Source organism: Gracilinanus agilis, chromosome 3 (genome assembly GCF_016433145.1).
Source record: "Gracilinanus agilis isolate LMUSP501 chromosome 3, AgileGrace, whole genome shotgun sequence".
In the NCBI taxonomy this organism is placed as follows: Eukaryota; Metazoa; Chordata; class Mammalia; order Didelphimorphia; family Didelphidae; genus Gracilinanus; species Gracilinanus agilis.
In genome coordinates this window covers 335408190-335433183 of record NC_058132.1, presented here as the reverse complement: position 1 = coordinate 335433183, position 24994 = coordinate 335408190, and the positions used below count along the sequence as shown (strand labels likewise).

The window sequence follows — 24994 nt, the reverse complement described above, 5'->3', positions numbered from 1 at the left end:
TGTGTGTGTGTGTGTGTGTGTGTGTGTGTGTGTGTGTGTGTGTGTGTGTGTATTTATGCCTTGTACATAAAAAATAAGTGCAACATCATACAAAGTTATTTCAACAGAGTAGTGCTCTAATGACTTGAAGGATCAGGATATGCTTTCATGTCAGAGGAGGTACTTGAGGTAAAATTTGAGGGAAAGTAGAGATTCTGTGGAGGTGGTAGGGAAGTTAGGAAGAAAGAAGGGTTTGGGAGAGAAAGAAAGTGAGTTCTATTCTCTGCATATTTGTGATTCCTAAAGGTTTTATATTTGATAATATGGACCTGGCATTTCAGAGAGAGACTGGTGTTTGAGATATATAGATTCAAGAGTTATCTGCATAGAGTTGTTGGTTGAACCTCTGGATGCTGATGAGAGCACCAGGAGAATATGTATTTAGAGAACAAGGAGAAAGAGCTCTTTGGATAGAGCCAAGAGGGTCACTCATATGTTGAAGCTGGGACAATGATGATTATCTAGAAGCTGAGATTGATGAGGGAATAGAGAGAGAGGAAAACTGAAAACAGTGGTAGGGAAACTCTAGGGGGAGGGGATCATTTGGAGTGCCAGGTGTTTCAGGTAGTTCAGGGGTGATAAAGTGAGAAAAGAACATTAGACCTGGTAATTTCTAGATTACGAATAACTTTGGAGAGAATAATTTCAAGTTAGAAGCCTTATTGCAAGGAGTTGAGAGCTATGAACAGATTAGAAAATAAAGACTTTTTGTTCCTATATCAAGAGATAGTGGGATGCTAGGCATAAGTATGCCTACTGTAGTGTGGCAAGTACTTTTGAGGCAGGGTTGGAATTGACAAAGTCCTGGCATTTAGATGGCTATAGAAGAATGAGGTATTTTATCCCCATTAGTTCCTTTTCAAAATTGCCTAACATTTAGGCAGTACTAGTATCCAGCTTCTTTCACAGTAATCAGTATATACTTCAAACCTTTTGAGGTTACAGTATGGAAAGGACTGCCTTTTTTGGTAGCTGAGAGTCTATCATCAGAGATATTCAAGCAGAGCCTATTAGCTACTTGCTGTTACTAGAGAGGAGATTTATCTAGCAGGTAAATTGTTGGGCTAAATGACCTAAAAGGTCTCTCCCAACTCCTGTATTCTCTGATTTTTCTTCCATTCATTTCCATTGCCTTATAAGCCATGTCACTCTTTACCCTTCCTCATAGGCAGCTGCTTATATTCTCTTCTTTTTTGTTTTCCATATTTCAGGACCATCTTGCCTGCAAAGTCTCAGACTATTTTCTGTCACTTACTTTTTGTTTTCATGAAAATCTATTGTTCCTAATAATTTTGTCTAGCTCCAAAAAATGATTTTATTCTGTCAGAATGGGTATTTTTGTAAATTTGTTTCATTTTTGTAAAATTTAAACCTTTTTTCAACACAGACATGTTGCCCTTTTTTTCCCCATATAGGAAGTAAGAAAAAAGAAAAGGAACGGCCAGAAATTTCTCCTCCTTCTGATTTTGAACACACCATCCATGTTGGCTTTGATGCAGTTACTGGAGAATTCACTGTATGTATAAATGGCTGCTTTTCAGTGAAATTTGGTGCTTCAGTTTTACTTTTTAGAATTGAATTTTCTGTCTGAGGACTTAATTTCTTAATTATTAGGGATTTTTTGCTTCTTGGGAAGTATTACCAATTTAAAAAATCATTTTAGAGAAACTTTGACTTAAATGGTCATTTGTTTATAATTGTCCAAAATCGATTGAGAAATGTTAATGAAGATGAACAAGATGGAAATGGGAAATTAAGTTGTGACATCTTGATCTAATGAGATTTCGTTAGAGTCGAGGAATCATTACATTTGCCATTATGTAAAAATGTGACTTATATTGGAGCTAACTGATTTTATGTATGACATTTTGACATCTCAGTAGGCAATGCTGTTAATATCTTTTCTTTAGGGAATGCCAGAACAGTGGGCTCGATTGCTACAGACCTCTAATATCACCAAGCTAGAACAGAAGAAGAACCCCCAGGCTGTGCTCGATGTTCTGAAGTTCTATGACTCTAATACAGTGAAACAGAAATATTTGAGCTTTACCCCTCCTGGTAAGACACTAGACTACATCATAATAATACAGAAGAGAAATTTAGGGTTGTGATGCTTTCCAACAAAATTATAAAATTTAAGATGAGGAGGAAAAAGAAATACTGAGATGTTAATGTACATAGCTGATAAAGGGAAAATACTTATAGGACATGCTACTTATCCACAAGTGAAAGATTTTTTTTTTACTCAGACTTCTTTCTGGTGTAGCTCAAAATTGTTCATTGGACTCCTCAAGGGGTTCATTGGAGCAAACAAGTTATAATAGAAGACAGGTACCCAAAACAGGCTTGTCCACTTTACTGTGTGTCTTTTGGAGGGAGAGATTGGGGGAAGGTGATTATTAAAAATGGATTATGTTTGAAAAGTTGGCTTCTTTCCAATATAGAATCAGTCATGAAAGATACACAGAAATATAAAATACATTATCATTAATTGTTGGCTGTTCTCAGCAGAAAGCCTTTTCTTTTCTTTTTTTTATTTTCGTGTGTGTTTGTAGGATAGGATATTCATTCTTCTTGTTCTGCTTTATATGTTGGGGGGTTTGGGTAAGATTTTCCTATGTGTTATATAGGGTAGTGTTGTGGATACACAGTTGGCCCTGGAGCCAGGGTGACCTGAGTTCAGATGTGACCTCTGATATATCCTGACTCTGTGACCCTGGGTGGGACACTAAACCTTTAGCTTTGAAAATAGAATTTGTTATTTAGGATTGTAAAGTCCAAAGGAATTTAAACACATTAAGCATCCAGTACCAAAGGTGTTGGAACCTGAATATCAAAACCTAAAGTAAGGTTTCAAATTGATGAGGTTTTCTCTTAATTCAATTCATATAGGCAACTTCAATTTTAGATCATTTGGAGGAAGGGAATGCTGGCTCCCTGAGGTCACAGTGACCAAACTTAAGACTTCTGTTATTAGGAATTCCATCTTAAATGGTGGTTCAGTGTAAGGGCTTTCATTTTATAGTAGTTGTACGGGAAGTGATAGAGTCTCTTCTCATACCAATCCTGATCTGCCTTGACCTTTAAATGAGTTTAATACAGTTATAGTAAGGGATCATGACCTAGCTGGTCACCTTGTTCATTTTTGATAAGCTAATCAGTCAATAAAAGTTGTGTTTGGACCAGATAAGAAGAAATACTTTCCCCTTCAAAGTGCATATTCTCAGAAGCTTCCAAACTTCTTGGAATTTCTAAAAATAATTATAGGTTTCAGAGCAGTGATTTTACCCAAATTTTGATAACAGGCTTGTCATTTGGAATTCTAAGATTAACTATTTGGAATGCAATCTCTGCAGTTGGATAGCATGCTGCTAGGCTCAGGGATTCAGTCTTTGATCAAGGTATAAGATTTTCTGTTGGGTGGTTTGGACATGTAATCTATTCATTGTATTTTTCCTAGAATATGTAAATGACTTAAGAGTTATTTAAAAGATCCTGGTGAGTCAGAGCACTATTGTATTTCACCCCAATTGCCCTTTTATAAGTAACTCCTCCTGTCATTTCATCAGTAGGAATTCTTTCTGCATAAGGTATCTTATGTCCCAGTTACAATTATAATCTGGGACCCAACACAACTTTGTATAAAACTTTGTCTAATTTTAGCTATTTGATAATAATACTTTTAAAATTTGATAATACTACTTTTTTCTCAAAAATTAATTCAATTTAAGGTGAAAATCCAAAGAATATTAAACTTGCTCAAATTCATTTTTTTCCTTTTAATTAGTTCAGTTTCTGCCATTTAAAAAATATTTAATTTAATATTTTGTTTTCCTCTTTAGAGAAAGATGGCTTCCCCTCAGGAACACCAGCAGTAAGTTGATGCTGTTTTTATTTCAGTTCTTCAAATTGTCATTATATTTTTGGTTCTTTTTATTGAGTTGTCAGTTTCTAATTTGTATTTTAAAACAAACTATAGAACATGAGCCTTTGTGGGACCACATAAATAAGGGGCTAAGAAGTCAAAGTGCATGTTATGTGCTAGCTATTGTACTTAGGACTAGAGGTAGAAAGAAAGCCAAAAGCTATTCCCTTTGCCCTCAAGAAGCTCACACAATCTAATGGGGGCAGTGTATATGATTTTTGGCTTCTTGATAAGCACAAGAAATAATTTTAAATCTTTACAATTTAGTATAATAGATTAAGATCTGGAAGAAATCTTTGAGCTTATCGCATTTAACCTCCCTCATTTTATAGATGAGGAAATAAGATAGAGAAAGGTAAAGAGATTTAAACCAGAATCATATAATTTTGTGCCAGAGGCGGGACTTGAACTCTGGTCTTCTTAGCTTTAACTCTTTATCCATTACATCACATTGCATAATTGATTAATAAATGTGAAGTACAAGTCATTCTAGTTATGTTCTTTACTGAAATTATGTATAGGAATGTTAACAAGTTTTGTACATCTCACAAATATATTCTAATATTTTCATTATTTGTATGTAATGTAAATTAAAGAAGTTATTAATAGTCATCTTTTAAAATGTGTCTGGTTCTACTAAATTACTCAAATGGTTCTTAATTTAGGTTAGATAGGACCTATAAGAGCCATTGCTTTTAAGCCATAGTAGAGAGTGATTGTTTGAATGAATGCTTGCTAAAAAGTTGGTTCTCTAAAGTGTTCTATGTCCTTAATGTTTCTATTCTATTTGCTTAATAAATTCTCCCAATAAATTGTACAGATTTCATTGGCCCAATTAAAATGATGAATTCTAAATTACTGGGCCTAGAATAAATTAGAGGGCCTCTCTATAATAGGGTGTACAAGTTTGTAATGGAAGACACCCAGCATAGACAGACAGGATAATCTGCATTCTAATCCATGCTCTTCTACCAGCTATTGATATAATATGAAACAAGTCATTTAATCTTTCCAGGTCTGTTTCCTCATCTATAAAATTGTGAAATTACCCTAAACTCACTGTACAATTTTGTGATTCTAAATGTTTTTATGACTTTTAGTGAGGTTTTTATTACATTAAAATGACTGCTTTAATTAAGGAGAAATTTTTCCAAACATTATTTCTTTCATCTTATTTTCCCCTCATTTGTTTTAACCTAGCTGAATGCAAAAGGCTCAGAAACTTCAGCAGCAGTAACAGAAGAAGATGATGATGATGAGGAGACTGCGCCACCTGTCATTGCTCCTAGACCAGATCATACAAAATCAGTAAGTGTGTTATTTGTGAACTTAATGAGGTTCTCTTGGTTTATATAAGAAAGAAAATGGTGATTTTTTTGCTTGTAGAAACCTCCCAACAACTGGTCTTAATTCTAAAAGCTATTAGGCTTTAACAAAATAATTTTGTACATTGAAATCAATCTAAAACTAACATGGGTGATTTTAGTGTTGGTTAAAATCAGACTTATGTCCAACAAGCAGAGCTTTGCAACATTGAGCTTTTGGAAGCTTGAGTAGTAAATTTTCTCTCTCTGTAGATTTACACACGGTCTGTAATTGACCCTATTCCTGCACCAGCTGGTGATTCTAACGTTGATAGTGCTGCCAAATCTTCAGACAAACAGAAAAAGAAGACTAAGATGACAGATGAAGAAATTATGGAGAAACTAAGTAAGTTTAACTGTCTGAAAATTTTCTTAAAATGTTGCAATATTTTGTTACAGTTTTTTATGCTATATTATACTGAAACTGAGTTTAGACTATTCATAAATCATGTCTTAAGGACAGATTAATTTTTAGACTTCTAGCAAGCTGATGTCTCAGTGGATAATGTCTTGGGCCTTTAAGTCATCTTTATGAGTTCAAATTCTGGCCTCAGAAACTTATTAGCTCTGTGATGCTGGGCAAGTTTTTGTCTTACTTAGTTTCTTCAGCTGTAAAATGGCGATAGTAAAAGTATCTACTTCTCAGGCTTGAAAAGATCAAATGGAATAACATTTGTAAAGTACTTAGCTTAGATCCCAGCACATTTATTGTTAATTAAAAAATTAAAGGAGCAAAATTACCAATTTATTTTAAATAATATTTTAATGGACTTCCACTTTTTTTAATAGGAACTATAGTCAGCATAGGTGATCCAAAGAAAAAATATACCAGATATGAAAAAATTGGGCAGGGGTGAGTATTCAAAAAGATATTTACCAAAATGTACCATATAATTTAGCTTGATTTATTGCTTATCATCATGCTCTTAACTAAAAGTAATGTCTTTTTGGATAGTGCAAACTTGTAATTAGATGAAGCACATTTAAAATGGTGTTGGGTTTCTGTATTAGTTTAACAAGTGATTTTGCATCATTATTTCTACCTCAACGCTATTTTCTTTTTGTTTGTTGAGTGTGGGTAGGTACTTAAGGAGTAGTGGTGAGTGTAGGTGAAAAAAAGGAAATGATGCTGCTTGGTCATTAATAGGAATGCAAGACAATGGAAAAGAAATAGCAACTCTTATTATAGTTGTACTTGGAGAATTTTTCTGGGAAGCATGTAATCAGGTTTGCTGTGAGTGTGAAAATATAACAGTAGTTATTAAAGACTATTTAGATGTAGCCATTGTGTACCAGGGTATCTGATCACAATGTGAGGATGATGAAAAAGCCTGTGGGTGTAACAGGGTGGCTTGGAATCCTGGCTGACCTGAGGAATGAAATGTGGGCAATAAATGCCATATTTTATACAATAAAAATTTAACAGAAAATTGTACATCAGAATTCTGTTCATTTTTTATCAAGAGTAAGAAAATAACTTTTAGGAACTTTTATTGGGTAAATAAAGCAAAATTAGACGTCATAGAAATTTACCTTCATTACCATGCTATGAATATGATGACTTTAGTGCTGTTTTTTGGTGAATTCTTAGAATGCTACTAGCTTAAAGGGTAAGTCCTTTGAGTTCTAAGTGTTGCTTGGTGATAGTATCTTTATTTTCCTCCATTCGTTCATTAGATATGTACTGATTGCCCACTATAGCATAACACTCTTCCTGTCCTTGTCTCTAGGTAGGAAAAACGTAGAATTTTTAGCAAATCACTTTTTCACCATATTTTTAAAGCAAAACATGCTATTTTAAAATTTTGTTTATAAATAAGTGAAGATTTGGACTTTTAAGGAGCAATTATATTGGAAAGATAATCTGCCCATTGCCTTTTCTTTTTGAAAAATCTTTCAAGGACAAAAGCCCTAAGCCTTTATGGAAACCTCATTATACCTTTTTAAAAAAAAATCCATCCTTTCATTTTATCCTTTTTTCAGTTGTATTATATACCTTTTGTTGGCTATTTTTAGCCCTTCATTCTAATTATGAAAGGCATGTAAGAGAGATTGTAGTAGGTACAGCTTTGAAGTTAGGAATATTGATTTCAGGTCCTGCTTCTGACATAAACCAGGTTTGTAACAGTAGACAAGTAACTTAATCTTTTCAGGGCCCAGATATATCTTCCTAAAAGTCTTAAATTAAAATTGCATTGCTGGTCTATAATCAGTAGGGGGAGTTTCCTCCCCAATAGTTCTCTACACCAGTGAAATCACAAGGAGGTAAAAAAATGTAATGATTGTAGTGTTTTAGAAACTACAAATTTGGTCATGTCTTTTATTTTTGCAGAGCTTCAGGTACAGTGTTCACTGCTACAGATGTGGCTCTGGGACAGGAGGTAGGTACTTTTTAATCCTTTTATATACTGGACTAAATATATGAGGAAAGCTATTGATAAGAAAATTGTTCTTTTCTACTAATGTCAGTTGGAATGAGTTGAATTACATATGTTCATAGTAAAGGAATTATTACTTTGAAAAGAAAACATGTTTCAAAAAAGTAAATTTATATTCCTTACTTGGGTAACAAAGAAGGGAATTAGCAGGGCCCGATAATGAATAAATCAACTTAAAACTAATAAAATTTCTACTTGGGTTTAGCATTGTGCTAAGTAGTGTAGGTAAATACACAAGAATTATAAGCTATAATCTCTATTTATAATAAATGAATTAATTTCTAAAAAATTTAATGATTACAAATGGCCAAACACTGTGCTCAACCTTTGAGTTACTAATAAAAAGCAAGATAGTCCCTGCTCACAAGGAGCTCACGTTCTAAAAGAGAAGATGGAACATATAGACAACAGTGTCTAGGGAAGGATATTTTCATCTGGGGAAAGCTGCCATAGTGGTAAGTGGAGCCATACAGGGAAATAGACTGATACTTTATTTTCAGGGGTAGTGGAAGCATTGATTGATGTAACTGTTTCCAGAACAAAAAAAGGTGTTGAGGGAGGAAGGTGGTAAAAGTTCAGTGGTGAAGGCTGTTGGTATTAAGATGGTTGGGTAATAGAGTTAATTTAATTATAGCTGGGAGCTGCCTGAAAAAATGGGCCCTAGGAGACATATACCCATTAGAACAGTGGGGGGCCCAGAATGGGGAATGGTAGGGTTGTCTCAGGCTTAGTAAAGGGCCACATAGCTCCCCCATAATATGAACTGGCCCCCTTTCTTCTAGTCCTTTGTTTGGCTGAACTCTGCCATGTCGCTATTGTAGCCTGAACAAATTTATGCAATTTTGATTTCTGAGACACTGGGAGGAGGGTTGGGTGGGGTTAGAGTGTAAGTTAAATTCTGGTGCAAGGGGATGGATCAGTTTGGGGACAGTGGTAAGGGGAAGGAGGTTCAGTGAGCATGTTGGGGTTTAAGGATTAGCCTTCTGTACTGTTAGTTCAATAGTTTAAGATTTTTACCTTGTCAAAGCATCATCCTATGGAGACAACTGAAATTACTTTTATCTTTGATTTAGAGGTCTGATGATCAAAACATCTATCTAGGCCTTTATGTCAATCATATAATCTGGAAGTTCCCCTCACTCTTTACTCCCTGAATAAAATAGAAATTTCAGACATTCAAGGTTCTCTAAAGTCCAGCTTCACTTTACTTTATAGCCTTATCCCAGACTGCATCTGTTTACATATTTTATGTTCTGCTCAAACTAGACTATTCTGATCCTGTTTTTCCCAGTCTCCAATGCTTTTACTCAAACAGATCCCTTTCTAGGAAAAGATGTCCTCCCTACCCTTCACCCTTGCCTCATCATCTTTTGAAGTCCCTCAAGACTCACTTTGAGTGCTGTCCTCCATAAGCTTTACCTCTTTCTTGTGGAAGTTATCTTTCCCTCCTTAAATTTCTGAGTATTTTGCCATCTTCTATATCAGAGTTTATATGTATGTGACTCTCCCATTCTCTCTCCCCAATTAGATTACAAGGTACTTGAGAATGAAGTATGTATTATATCTATCTTTGAATCCCTAATACCATTGTAGTCCTTTTGGCATTATAAGGGCTTAATAAATGCTAATATTGGTTTCTGATTCTGTTGTAAGACAGTAAGGTACAGACTATAAATGTAATAGGAATTCAGAGAAGAGAAATATTATGGAGGAGGTAGGAGAAGATTGGATTTGGATAGGATTTACAGAAACCAAAAGGGTAGGGAAGACCATTTCAAATGAGAACAGCATAAATAAAAATATGGAGCAGAAAAATATAGAGTAGAAAGGAAGTGTTATGGAATACTGGAAGTAATATTGAAACTAAAGTTAAATTAATTTTAAGTTTTAACATTTTTTTTAAATGTGCACATTGAATGCTAACTTTCTTTGTCAAAGAAAGAAGAGAGAGATGACTATCAATGTGATATGTCAAACTGTTGTCATACTTGGTGAAACTTTATCATTTCTATTCTACAGAGATTCTTGAAAGAGATATTCAGGTTTTGTGCCAGCTCAGACATAACTTTCACTCCATGAGGATGATAGGCATATTAAAGCAGCTGTCAGGATTTATAGTCTGCATTAATAAGTGTATAGTGTTATAGGTTTTAGAGTTGGAATTAAATTTGTCTTCAGAAGCAAAGTATGACTGAAAGAATGCCCTCTTTACCTCCCTTTTAAATACAAGAAAAAACAACTAATTCTAAAGCATTGGGAACATGTTTTTAGATGTTTGTAATTTTTATTTATAACAATAACTTAAATTTAACTGGAAGTGGAGACGCTAGGTTGCAGCACAATGGATAGAGCATCAGGCCTGAAGTCTGGAGGATCTGAATTCATATCTGGCCTCAGACTTTCTAGCTGTATGACCTTGGGCAAGTTAGTTACCCCCCATTTGCCTATCCCTTGCTGCTCTTCTATCTTAGAATCGATACAAAGACAGAAAGTAAGATGGCTTTTTTTTTTTTTTTAAATATTGCTGACATGGGAGGATCAGATGTCTATAGTACCAAAAGACTTGAGATGGAAATCTATTTGAGAAAATTACTAGCTGTGGGACTATGGACTAGTTGTTTAACCTTTCTGTCTCAATTTCATCTGTAAAATGTAATAATAATAATAATAATAATAATAATAATAATAATAATAATGGCATCTGCCTTACAGGGATACTATGAGGATAAAATATGATAATCCCTGTAAAATGCTTTTCAAACCTTAAAAGTTTTATGTAAATGTTAGCTATCATTGTTATCATGTTAAATTTATAGAGTTTGCTGGACTATACATGTTTATGTTAAGAGTTTTCTTTTTCTTTCATTTTATTTAATTGGGCAGCTGTTTTGGGACAGATTAAATGCATGTAAAAATAAATTTAATTTTTAAAATCATATAGTATTTTAAAGTTGGCAAAGCGGGGATTATCTCATTTGGTCCCCATAACAGTGCTGTAATGTAAATGCTGCAGATTCTATTACTCTAACCCTTATTTGACAAAAGAGGAATTTACACTCATAGAGTTTATGACTTGTCCATGTCACATAGCTAGTAAATTTTAAGTTAGAATTAAGATTGTCTTCTTTGTCTCAAGCCCCATACTTAAATAACTATGCTACATTTCCTCTCAGTCCATTGTTAGTCCCGACAAGTTTGATTTCTGTATTCTAGAAGATAAAAGCTATTGGTTCTTATCATGAATACATGTAGTGAGTGAGTTGACTCTGGATTGGAATTAGGAAGTAATCTTACTCTTCAAATCACATAATTCAGTGCTATGTACTTTGAATGTCCCATTAATATTTGGGGTTCAGTGCCCTGTAAACAATAGGTGCGGAGGTTGGCTCCGTATGATGCTAACTGTCCTAACTTTAAAAAGATAGGAAATAAACATTCTTTTATTCTGTTCCATCAATGCAGGTTGCCATCAAACAGATAAATTTGCAGAAACAGCCCAAGAAGGAATTAATCATTAATGAAATTCTTGTAATGAAAGAATTAAAGAACCCCAACATAGTTAATTTCTTAGATAGGTAAGTATGGATTTTCCAGAAAGGGTGAGGTGAGAATGTGATGTTTTAAGCCTACCGGTGTTTCTTCTATTATGCAAATAATTAGACATAAAACTACATATGGTCTTCTTTATGAAATACTGATATAATCTATTTTTTTTCCCTTTTTGATCTGGGACAAATGATTTTCCCAGCTTTAGATTTAAACCTTTATTCATGTTTCAAATTTTATATGATCATCATTATTATTATTTGGCAAATAATATTCTTTTGAATGTTTAATGTTTCATATATCTGGCACTGTAGGGAGTGAGATATGCCATAAAGAGGAATTTTCTAGTGCCAAACATTCCCTTCATAATTTTTGAGGAAAATATTTCTGTGATATATTATATTTTGATAAATTAGGGATATCATTATGACCATCAATTATTATTTGTACTATGTTGTGATACAGTGATTTTTCTATTTTTTCCTTTGCTTTCAAGCTAGCAGTTGTCATTTTTTTCAGGGGATATCAGAGCTTACTGGCCTTCCTTGTTATGATGTGATTATTTAACTAATTAAGGTTTTTAGAACTATATATTTAATGATTCTCTTAAGTTTTGGATAATGGTCTGTGGCCTTATAAAATAAAGTAGAAGCATCATTCAGTGTGACTTCAAAAATATTACATTTTTAATTTTTATTATGAACTTAATAAATAACCATCATGAACATTTGAACACATGAACAAAGTAGAGTAGAGAGAAAGATTTATGCATGGGACTGAAGTTCTAGGATATAAAGGTTTTTTTTAAAGTACATATATAAGAAAGATAGGTGACAGTGGATAGAGCACCAGGCCTAGAAAAGGGAGGTCCTTGGGTTCAACTGTGGTCTCAAACACTTCTAACTTTGTAAACCTGGGAAATTCACTTAACCCCAACTGCCTAACCCATACCACTCTTCTGCCTTGGAAATGATAATTAGTATTGATTCTAGGCAGAAAGTAAGGATTTTTTTTAAGTACATAGAAAATTTAATACTATAATAACAAAATTGTCTTGCTTGTTACCTACTAAACTTCCTTATATCCCTTTCTGTGTATTTTAAAATATTGTGTTGATGTTGTTTTTGTTTTATATCCCTATAATTGCCCATTACTCTCATCTCACCCCCCCCCAAACAAATAAACAAACAAACAAACCATTTCTCCCTTATAGCAAGCAAGTATAGTCAAACAAAATAAATTCACACTTTGGCTTTGTTGGACAATATGTCTCTCATTTGCTCATTACCTCTCTGCCAAAACATGGGTAGCATGCTTCATCATCAGTGTTGTGGCATTGTGATTGGTCTTTGCATTGTTCAGAATTCTTTAGAAATTGATTTCCTTTATATTATTATAGTCGTATAAGTTTTTCTCCTGGTTCTCTTTATTTCACTTTGTATTGGCTCTAAATCTTCCCTTTTCATAATTTCTTACATTGCAGTAATCTTATTATATTAATACACCATAATTTATTGAGCCATTCACCAGTTGATGGGCTTGTTATTTCCTATAATAAAAAATGCTATGCTGAATTTTTTAGTCCATATGGGTCCTTTCTTTCATTGACTTCTTTGGGGTATGTGCCTATCAGCAGTATCCCAGGGCATAAAAATAAGCACATTTTAGTAACATTTTGGTTATAGTTCCAAACTGCTTTTCAGAATGACAGGTTTCATTTATATCACCACCCCAATCGTGCATTAATATGCCTGTTTTTCCACACTCCCTCCAATAGTTGTTATCTTCCTTCCTCTTTTGTCAGTCTAATGAGGATAACAGAGTTTCAGAGTTGTTGTAATTGGCATTGCTCTTATTAATGATTTGGAATTTTTATGGGTTTGTTAATAGCTTGTCTTTCTATTTTGTAACTTGCCTGTTGAAATCTCTGCATCATTTATCTCTTGGGGAATATCTCTTCTCATACATTTGTGACAATTCTGATGTGCTTTTGAGTGCTTTGCTACAATAATTTCATTGACTGTCTAGTTTACTGATTCTTGGTGGGTAAGTGGAATGTTGCAATAGTTTTTATTTTTCATGTTGCTTATTTCAGTAAAGGAATGCTAAAAAGTGTAAGTTCTATGGGTAAGAGTTCCTCTTTTATGGAAATTGCTATTTAGATGATTCTTAGTGATGTCAGAAGAACTAAAATTAACTGCAAACAAAATACTTGAGTAAAAATTGTTATGATTCTAATAGAAAAGAATGTTTATTGTTTCTTCTACTTTTAGTTATCTTGTAGGGGATGAATTATTTGTGGTAATGGAGTACCTTGCTGGAGGGTCTCTTACTGATGTTGTAACAGAAACCTGCATGGATGAAGCACAGATTGCTGCTGTGTGTAGAGAGGTGGGTCTTGTGTTTTCTCTTTGGTGGAATGGGTAGATGGGGATGCAGGAAGGAAAGTCTGGGCACGTGTTTTAATAATGCTATTGATTATGTGCCTAGGAAATGGATGACATTAGGAAAGTTTTCTTAGTGAAAATACTTTAAAAGTTATCTCCATGCGAGTTTATATGTGAGCTCTCAAATTTGGAGTAATCTGAGAGTTCATACATGCTGATTTTTCACTGTAAAATCTGGACAATTGGAGAACTCGGGCTATAAGCCAGAAAATCCACTGTGTAGTTATGGTTTATAACTTCACCATGATGGTGATATAGAACTTTAGACAGATCTCTTGGTGTTAGCATCCCACCTCTACCCTTCTGCTACCCCCCCCCCCTTTTTTTTTAACCTTAAAAGAGAATAAATTTCTTTTTTTGATCTAACCTTTTTTTACAGGCTTGGTGTAGATTAGCAATTCTCACACTCTTTGGTGTCAGGACCCCTTTAAACTCCTAAAAAATTGTGAAGACTTTCTAAATTGCCTTAGTTTATGTTGTTTATATCTATCAATGTTTACCATATTAAAAAGTTAAACATTTCTAGTATTATTTTGAAAATAGTTTTAACCTCAAAGACTTCCTGAAAGGATTATAGGGATCCCTAGGGTCCCTTGAACACATTTTGAAAAACACTAATAGAGAGTAAATAGAATACCTGGCTGGTTGTCAGTGATACTCATAATAGTCTCTCTTTTCTGGTGCCTCAAGGGAAATTTTTTTCCAAGGGCTAGATTTTGAAAGGTGAACTTTTGTTGTCTGTTATTATTTTGCTTTGCAGCTAAAATTGTGAACGAAAGTTGCATTGTCATATTAAAGTGCCTAAGAAGGGGGCAGCTAGGTAGCTTAGTGCATTGAGAACCAGGCTCAGAGATGGAAAGTTCTGGGTTCAAATCTGGATTCAGACGCTTCCTAGCCGTGTGATTCTGGGCAAGTCACTTGACCCCCATTGCCCAGCCCTTACCACTTTTCTGCCTTAGAACCAATATTGGTTCTAAGATGGAAGGTAAGGGCTTAACAAACAAACAAATAAATAAATAAAGTGCCTGAGTGAGTTACAAACTATTTGACCATTAGTAAGAATGAACATATGATCTTTTGTTGCCTTGGTTTTTTGTTTGTTTTGAAGTTGGGGGGAGAAATCATCCTTTGAAAATTTGGCTCTTGGAATGTTGATTGGGTTACATTTTTAGAACAAATTCTTTAGTTACTAACTGAGAAATAGAAGTAATTTGTACTGAGCAAATATGAATGGTTGCTCTATCACCAAAAGCAAAGGCCTTCTTATTTTCAGAAGAAGACAAAATCTCTAGGAAAAAATCTTTTATCAGTTTGTACTTAGAAATTTTGGTTTTTGCTAATGTTTCTCTCTTTTGGGGTAAGAAGAGAAGAAGAAATAGTTTTGGAAGTTCATAGGATAATAGAATTAGAATCGGAAAGAATCTTAAGGGTTCATCTAGTCCAGGACTCTCTTTTACTGATGAAGAAATTGAAGCTCACTTCAGTTGAAGGACTTACCCAGAGTTAAAGAATCAGGAGGCAGAGAATATAGGTCTTCCAACTCCGAAGATTTGTGTTGTTCCAGCTGCATTACACTGCCTTTCTTATATAGATCACTTTTTTTAAAAACCAAAGTAGAAGGTATGAGTGTAACTTCTTTAATTAGTATTATTAATCCTTCAATTTTATTTGATCCAGAAAACTTCCAGACTCCAATGTGTTATTTATCACTTGTGTTCTATGAATGGATCAGAGGATATAGGACTAAAAGTTTGGACATTAATTGCTCTTGTCACTTTGCTAAATGGGATAAAGTAGTGAGAAGGTAATATGTTGAGCAGCTCAACTGAGTTTTCCAGTTGAGTTAACACATAGTCTTGAGGATCATACACAGTACCACATGATTGAGAAAAAGACAAAAACACCCTAATAATTTTCTTAGTAGGTGATTTAGAATTCGAAGTCTCTATCTGCATTAGAAAATATTCAAACAAGAAATTCTAAAATTTCAGAATACTTTTCTGTTTAGGGAAAAAGAAGTTATATCTGACCGAGTGTAAGACAGAAAAAATGAAAAATCTAAAATAAGAGAAGGCTGAATATTTAATGCCGCCTCCCACTTCTAGTCACATAAAGCACATTGTTTTAGCTTAATGCATTCATTTATCAAACAATTTTTTCTAGTTATGTGATTGTATCTTGTCCCATTAACAAATTCATTAAACCAGAGACTGTATTATCTAAAATTATCTTTCTGACACACCAATGCAACTATCAATAATATATAAATAAGTCTTGATTGATCACACATGTTAAAACCAGTGGAAATATGCATTGGATATGGGGGTGGTGATGAAGGGGAAAGTAAAAACAAGTATCATGTAACCATGGAAAATTTTTCTAAAAAAATAAAATATTTAAATTAAAAAAAATAAAATTATCTTTCTGAGCCCCTGGAATAGTGTTGTGTATACAGTTTTGTTTATTGTTGTTGTTTAGTTGTTTTTCAATTGTATCCAACTCTTTATGACCTCATTTGGGATTTTCTTGGCCAAGATACCAGAGTGGTTTGCCATTTCCTTTTCCAGCTCATTTTATAGATGAGAAAACTAAGGCAAAAAGGATGAAGTAACTTACTCAGGGTCACACAGCTAGTAAAGGTGCCTGCATCCAGATTTGAATTCAGGAAGAGCAATGTTTCTGACTTCAGGCCTGGCATTCAGTCCACTGTGCCACCTTGCTGCCCCTTCGTATATAGTAGGCACTTTATAAATATCAAATAAATGAATATGCCTATCCCAAGATTTTCCTTCTGTGATCTTTGTAAAAGTATAGTTAATAGTTTTAAATACTTGCAAGATGTTAAGAAACATGTCTGTATAATAACCTTCCATAGACAAGGAAAAAGAAAACTTAGCCTTTGTAATTTGGGTAAGTAGCTATATAGAACCAGAATACTCAAATTTTTTTTGTTTAGATACTTTGATGTGTAGTTAATGAACTTGTAAATTCAAGTGAACTAACCACAAATTCATTTAAAAAAAATCCTTACCTTCTATCCTTGAATCAATACTGTCTATTGATTCTATGGCAGAAGAGTGGTAAGGGCTAAGCAATGGGGGTTAAGTGACTTGCCCAGGGTCACCCAGCTAGGAAGTGTCTGAAGGCAGATTTGAAGCCAAGTCCTTCCCACTCCAGGTTTGGCATTCTATTCACTGAGCTACCTAGCTTTCCCAAAAGGTCATCTAGTTCTAGTGGTATCAAACTCACCCACAAACAAGCTACCACCCTGTATATGAGGATCCCTGTGGACTATATATTGACTTCATTTTAAAATGTAATATTATCTATATTTTATGTATTTTTATTTATTGTGCTCAATATTTCCCAGTGAAATTTTAATCTCTTGTGAGTCAACATTGGTGTGTGACCCCTGGCATTCTAAAGATAAAGAATCTTTGACTCAGAGAGGTCAGGGGATTGACCTGTTTTTTTCTCTTACATAGTGTTTACAAGCTCTGGAATTTCTACATGCCAATCAGGTGATTCACAGAGACATCAAAAGTGACAATGTGCTTTTGGGAATGGAAGGATCAGTGAAACTCAGTGAGTAAAAAGTGGTATTTTTCTGTTCAAGTTTCTGCTACTTTTAAAGAAGCAGCTACTCTTCTTTCTTTTGTTGTTGTTGGCTTATCTGTGTTTTCTACATACATATACTCATAAAAGCATCTGATGTCTTACATGGGGAAGAATTTTTCTTTGATTCTCCCAAAAAGGAATTGAGTTGTCAGTGTTAAGAATATAGTAGGATATCTCAGTATTTATAGGTTTCTGAAAACTTTTTGAATCCTTAGAATCTAGATTATACTGACTTTGGAAAACTTATTGTAATTTTCTAAGTGAATGTTTACACTTTGGAAATTGGCAAATGCCGCAGATCTGGCCCTGATTTATTCTTTTGTTGATAGACTAAACCTAAGAAGGTGAAAGAGAAAATGTTAGTGCACATTAAACTTTGAAGTGTGTCACATATTTTCAGAGAGCCAGTTAGACATTGGCCATCATACCTCTAGGAGTTTCTGTAGCATATGACATAAATCTCCTGCCTCAAGATTTATAGGGTCATAGATAAATATTTTAATGTATATTTAAAAAATTATAAGAACATGGATTTCAATTTAAAAGTGATCATGGAGGAGTTCTAGCTCAGTCCCTTCATTATACAAAAAAGAAAACAAGAGAGGTTGACCAGAGAAGGTAATTTATTCATCAAAAGTTGTACAGGTATTAAGAGGCAGAGTGTAACTGAAAATTTTATGTTGTCTAGTTTTTCAGTTTTTCTTTAAAATTTTACCTAAACAATACAGTCTTTTATACCCAGACTTCCTGTAGCATAATTCCCTTAAGGAGGAAGAAAATCATCCTTTCCTCTATCCTTTCTCTCTCTCTCAAACAATGTTTTGAGGTGTAAAGTAGTTTGGACGTTATTCCTCACTTTTCATATGAGAAAACTGAAATTAGGTTAAATGTCTTAATCTTTGTCACTCAATTAAAAAGAACTTTTCATAGCCTCAATACAAAACCTAGGTCTCCAGGTCTTCTCTGATAAAACTGTGCCTTTTTTTTTTTTTAACCTTTGAAAAAAGTGATAGATTTAATAGGGTTTAGAATGTTATAAATAGTAAATCTTTTTTCCCATTTCCAAACTGTCATATTTTTTAAGCCACTGAGTCTCAGACATTAACTCCAAACTGTTGTTTTGTTATGTAGCCGACTTTGGTTTCTGTGCTCAGATCACCCCAGAGCAGAGCAAAAGAAGTACCATGGTTGGGACCCCTTACTGGATGGCACCAGAAGTGGTCACACGTAAAGCTTATGGGCCTAAAGTGGACATTTGGTCTCTGGGAATTATGGCAATTGAGATGGTAGAAGGAGAACCCCCGTACCTTAATGAGAATCCTCTGAGGGTAAGTAAGCAGAGTTGAATTTTATTCCTGGCACAACAGCAATCCACCAGGACTATTTTATACCCCAAACCAGGAGGCAGTGGGATTATAGTTGTCTTAGATGGTGCAAAACATCTTGCATATATTATCTCAGCAGAACCTTAAACAGTCCTGTGGGGAGCAAGGTGCTATTGTTACCCCCATTTTATACATTAGGAAATTAAATCTAAAAGAAACTTAAAGTGAATTGGTTATGGCATGTACAGCCAGAAGGTGTTTGGGACAGTATTCAAAGCCAAAACTTTCTTTACTCCAGGTTATTAGAGCTCTGTGCACTAACTGCTTCTCTAGTATGAATCCATAGTTATTAATTTGAATACAGTTTAAGCAAAGGTATTGAAGTATTTGCACAAGAGTTCTTAAATATTTCAATCTTTAAATTGTTTCAGTCTTTAAATGCCCCTCTCATTTGATACTAATTGCCATTTCAGGATCTGGACCTTTTAGAACAAAGTAGTCATGAATTTTATGCTTATCCTTAACAATGATTTTCAAAATTCAAGAGGTTGATGTTGGCATCTATTAATTTAAAAAATAAAACTATCATATGCATGTCAAAGTTGGGCCTTCTTCGTTTCTAGATTTTAGTCATGCTTCATAATTTTCTTACTGATTAGTCCTTTATAGTAATTTGATTAATATGTAAACATTATATACCATTTAGAAGATTTCAGCTAGAAAGTTCCAAGCTTCTGAAGGAATTATCATAATCTTTTTTTAGAACTATCTGTATGGATACAGAATTTTAGAGATAAAAGGAACATTAGCCAAGTCATATTATTTTTCCCAGGAGGAAACTTAAATCCTTCCTTCAAAAGTTCATGACCCGGGGCAGCTGGGTAGCTCAGTGGAGTGAGAGTCAGGCCTAGAGATGGGAGGTCCTAGGTTCAAACCCGGCCTCAGACACTTCCCAGTTGTGTGACCCTGGGCAAGTCACTTGACCCCCATTGCCCACCCTTACTACTCTTCCACCTATGAGACAATACACCGAAGTACAAGGGTTAAAAAAAAAAAAAAAAAGTTCATGACCTGCCCTAAGGTGGTTTTTCTAGTACATGATCTAAAACAGAACTGATAGATGAATGTGAAATCTAAGTTATTATCAAATAGTCAGAGCCACTATAAGCTTTCTCTGAAGATATTTAGGAATAATATCTGTGATAAATTGAAGGATCCATGAAGTGGAGATGTTATATCATCTTCCTAAAGAAAAACTTGTTTTCAAAGCTAAGAAGTGTGACAGTGTTGCTTTTTTTCAGGCCTTGTATCTAATAGCAACAAATGGAACTCCTGAACTACAGAATCCTGAGAAACTCTCCCCCATATTTCGAGATTTCTTAAATCGGTGTTTGGAGATGGATGTAGAAAAAAGGGGTTCAGCCAAAGAATTGTTACAGGTAGGTTTGTTTAATTAGGAATGTACCAGAAAGCCTTGGCTTTTGGAATCAGAAATAAAATTGTAACCATTTCAAAAGTTTGTTTACTAAAGTATTTATTGAACAACTAAAATGCTATTGGTGTTTAATATTAAGGCTTCATCTGCTATAAAATTGGATTTTTACATATTCTCAGCACCTTTGCCTAATCACTGTTCATGCTAAATATATCTGTATTGAAATATGAAGGTCTTGTGGATGTTGGAGAAACAGAAAATACTCATTTTTCTAAAAAGCCATTTTAGTAAGATTTCCACAGAAGTCATAATTCTATACTTCATTGTAGTTAGTAGATCATCTTTGAGTGCTTGAGGGAAAAAAAGGCCATAGGTTCTCAGGTTCTAATAAACTGAAAAATCTTTGTATGTCTGCTGGCCAAAGAACAGCATAGCTAAACACAAGAGTGAGTTAGCACTTATATTTTTGGGTAGAACAATCCATAAATGTACAATGCTACAAAATATTTCTTAGTCCTAGCTCTCCTCCTCCTTGCTTCTGTGGTGGAGTTAATGGTAAAGGGAGTAGAGGTTGCTGAGAATTTTCTCTTCTGTTTCAATAATCATTAACTTAACAATTGGTATTCTAAATGTGAAATTTTTGTTTCATCTACATCCTTTTTGATATTCTGGATATAACAGAAAAACCAGAAGACACAAAGAAATAACTATATGGAATGATGGAGGCTTATAGATCCTCCTCAGAGAGGAAAATAAAGAAATACATCTAAGTTGGCTTCACTGTGCTTATAGAGGGAACAAGAAACATAATTTCGTGTACTGCCTAACTATTTTTGCTCATGATAAATCTAAGCAAATATGCTATTATAAACACAATTGGTTCTTATTAGTTCCAGAGGCTGATCTCATTAATTGCCATGTATTCATGTATTATTGCTATGAAGATGACTTCTAGGGTCTCTGTTACAAAAAGCTTCCTGATTTGTCTCCCTGTCTCAGGTCTTTTCCTCCCTCTTCTGTCCACCCTCTACACACCTGCCAGAATGAGATTTTTAAAATAAATTTTTGACTATGTCACATGCTACTCTAAAAGCTCCAGTGACTCACTGTTGCTTCTAAAATCAAATATAAATTGGCTGTAGCCTTTCATAATTGGCCTCCAGCCTGCCTCTCCAGACATAACTGTCCTTTATTCACTATTGCCAGCCAAACTGGCCTACTTGCTCTGCTCACAGGTCACATTCTTTCTTCTACCGCTGTATCTTTGCACAGACTAATGCCTCAGCTGAACTCTGTCCTCACTTAGATTTCCTAGCTTCTTTCAAAGTTTAGTCCAAGTGACTTTTTGCAATTAATACTAGCAGGCAGTAGCTGTTACTGTCTCTCATCTGCCCCCTAAATTATCTAACTTACTTTGTATATCCAAGGTGTCCCCGACTTCTTAGTGCAGTCAGTATTTACTTTTGTGTGTTCATTTTATTTCCCAATAAGGTGTAACCCCCCTGGAGACACAGATTCCTTTTTACCCTTATTTGTAGTCACCATGCCTGGTACAGTGCAATGCACTTACTTAATAAATGTTTGTGGAGGGGCAGCTGGGTAGCTCAGTGGATTGAGAGCCAGGCCTAGAGACGGGAGGTCCTAGGTTCAAATCTGGCCTCAGACACTTCCCAGCTGTGTGACCCTGGGCAAGTCACTTGACCCCCATTGCCTACCCTTACCACTCTTCCACCTATAAGTCAATGCACAGAAGTTAAGGGCTTAAAAAACAAAACAAATAAACAAATAAATAAACAAACAAATAAATAAATGTTTGTGGGCTGATGAAGAAATATAGGGATTTTGGGGAAAGAATTCCTCAAGATCTACTAAGTTAAGTTAACACATGCTTCATGCTTTGTGACTTCAATACAAAAATGGGCAGAAAGAAAATGATGGAAGCTGGTAAAACATATATTTAGGGTCAAGAAATAAGAGGTCAAATGTATAAACCAGTGATGGGCAAACTACGGGCCCCCTGAAATGTTCTATCCTGCCGGGGACATTTTTCCTAATCTGACGAATACAATGAGTAGGATACAATGCAGTGAAACTTCTAAAGAGTTGCTTTAGAAACAGACTGACAGATGAGCATTGCTCCCTTTTTAAAAAATTTGTGCCCTTCACTGGAATAAACTATTTACAATCCTTTTCTTATATGTGAAGCACACTCTTCAAGAAGAGTCAAGAAGATGATAAAGGTGGTGAGTCCCAAGTGGCTTTAAAAAGTGAAATTGACTATATTTTGTCATGAAGACTACTTTCCCGACAAAATGAGAAATAGACTAGAGTAAAAACACTGACCATCACAGTTTCTTACAGAAATTTAATCAGTGCAAAATAGTCACCAAATTAATAATCTAAAAGAGCCCAGAATCCACCTGAGATATGTTAAGCAAAGCTAGCTAGCAGCCAGGAATAGTGTTGACTTATAGTAAAAACTCATTTTCACAATAATATAGAGGAAAATGATAGAAGATTGTAGTTGTAGATAGGTTGTAGAGAAGAACCACGGAAGATCAAGCTCAAAAAGAGTATTTTTAGATTAAACCAAAAGGAAAAGTCATGAAATGTCATAGAGTTTTTAAAGTGATGATTTTTTCATCAGGAACTATAGTAAAACTATCATATTTGGATTGGACTCTTATCTTCTCAGCATTGGATATATTGTTGGGAAGTGGGAGTGAAGAAGGTAAGAATTTGATTTGACCAGATACACAAAAGAAGACTGGAAGTGAGACACTTAATGGTTCCAAGGAATTGATTGTCATGCGGTCTCAAAGAAGAAATTCCAAAATGCATAATCATAATGTAAAAAGGACAAACTAAATTTTTTTCTGCTAGACATTAAGCAGTAATCAATGACTGTACCTCCATTTTTTCTTCCATATTTATTAAAAGAAAACAAGTAGGTTTTTATAGATGATTTTCTTTGGCATGTCTCTTCAATTTACTCAACTGATTAAGAGGTATTGGAAACAAGTTCTATGTGTTTTGCTTTTTGATTTCAAAAAAATACCTGATGGAGTTTAACAAAATATGAAGGCTTTCCTTCTGAACAAGTAGTCTCTCAAACATTCAAGTTGTTCATAACTGTACTTTTCAACAATCTATGGAATTTTGGCATCAAATAAGGTACCATCAAAATTCCATCAAATGGAAACATAGTGTCATTTAAGGTCATCACTATTTTCATTGAAGCTATTCTAAAGGAAAGTCCAAATAAAAGAAAGTGTCACATATTAGTGGGGTCATGGCTAAATAAGTTTATTCAATGAAATTATAGCTGCTGTTTCAATCTCTTCTTGTTCAGTTGTATTATCTTAACTTGATAAAATATTCAGGTTTTTGGTTTAATTGTGGTCTATAAAAGCAATCTTTAGGGTTCATTTAGAAGAGTGGGTTACAAATTTATCATTCTATTTTTTTTTTCTTCTGGCAGCATCCTTTCCTGAAACTGGCTAAACCTTTGTCTAGTTTGACACCGCTGATCATGGCAGCTAAAGAAGCAATGAAGAGTAACCGTTAAATAGCATTACCATTTGTGGCCTCGGCTTTTTTTTTTTTTTTTTTTTTTTGTCATTTAAAAAAAGAAATCTATATAATATATAAAATTGTTACTCTTTTTAGGGGTTGAAAAAAATGTCAACACAGTGGGGTGGTTGGGGAAAACCAACCCACTCTCTGGAGACTCTAAGACAAAATTAAGGAAAAGAATTGTTACACCTCTCAAACCAACCCCTTTTTAGGGTCCAAGAAAAATTGTGGACTGAATCACTGGCCTTTCACCTTTCTGCCAACAGCCCAGCAGTGCCATTTATCAAGCTTGGGATTTGCATTTTATTTTATATTTGCTGACTTTGCTGTAACAGATCCCATTCATTGTACCTCTTGGGGTATTTTTAGTACTTGAATGGCAGATTAGAGCTTTCAGAGAAAGGCATTTGTTTGATCTGCTAGTCTTCTCTCCTGTTTTCCCTTATCCTTCCTGTTCCTTTACCTGATCCTTTTGGATTGCTTTGAGAAATTTTTTCTCATGCCTAAATTAAAGCAAGTGTGATAGATATTATGTACCTCCTTATATTAGAACAGAAGCTTCCTGTGATTTAATTTTGTGTAGAAGCCAGGACCAGCTACTTAAAGCACTGTCACATTCAATAACATTTTAGTTGTTAAAGACCATTTTGAGGAAGGGATGGAAAGTGATTTTTTATTTTATTTTTGCCTTGAGAGAAATGAAAAGAGCCTTTTTTAGAGATATCATGGTAGTGGTGTTTGGAGTGAAAATTAAAAGTATAGTGAGGAGGAGGGAAAGAAGGAGAAACTATGACTAAATCATTGAGGCGAAGGTAGAAGATCCTATTGATAATTAAGTCCCTGCAATTTTCATCTTTCTATTTGTTTGGATTTATGTTGGCTACTGTTCAAAGTTATTTCCTACTCTGTATATGGTTTCAGAAACCAAACGGTTTGTTCTTGCCCTCACTTGGACTCTACTGCTTCTGCTGGTGCCTCTTTTTTACTTTATCAAATAAGTTTGTGTATATGTTGTAACTTTTGTTCATTTTTTTACCCCCGAGGACAAATAATGCCATAACCATTGGATTTTCAGGATTTGAATTTTAAATACCTATATATATATATGCATATATATGTATACATCTCATTTGAAATACACAAAGGATTTGATTTATTGGGGAATATATCAAGTTAAAAAGTTGAGAAATTAGAAACTTGAAAATATGTGAACTAAAACTTGGTACTTTCAGAAACAATTAGATACTGTTTTATGAATGAAAAGAGTAGAGAAGCTTAAGC

At 34.4% G+C, this 24994-nt stretch overlaps 1 protein-coding gene across 1 annotated transcript in view; it reads left to right on the top strand.

Annotated features, from left to right (window-relative positions):
* The window catches only part of PAK2 (p21 (RAC1) activated kinase 2), a 94334-nt gene extending 69581 nt beyond the window's left edge, over positions 1–24753 (top strand). The window contains exons 3-15 of the mRNA XM_044670008.1: positions 1455–1555; positions 1950–2097; positions 3882–3913; positions 5165–5272; positions 5542–5674; positions 6118–6181; positions 7661–7709; positions 11229–11341; positions 13586–13703; positions 17245–17344; positions 18509–18705; positions 20004–20141; positions 23619–24753. Of these exons, the coding sequence (XP_044525943.1) occupies positions 1455–1555; positions 1950–2097; positions 3882–3913; positions 5165–5272; positions 5542–5674; positions 6118–6181; positions 7661–7709; positions 11229–11341; positions 13586–13703; positions 17245–17344; positions 18509–18705; positions 20004–20141; positions 23619–23705 (1388 nt within the window). The 3' untranslated portion in view covers positions 23706–24753. The remainder of the gene's footprint in view (positions 1–1454; positions 1556–1949; positions 2098–3881; positions 3914–5164; positions 5273–5541; positions 5675–6117; positions 6182–7660; positions 7710–11228; positions 11342–13585; positions 13704–17244; positions 17345–18508; positions 18706–20003; positions 20142–23618) is intronic.
* Positions 24754–24994: the final 241 nt, after the last annotated feature.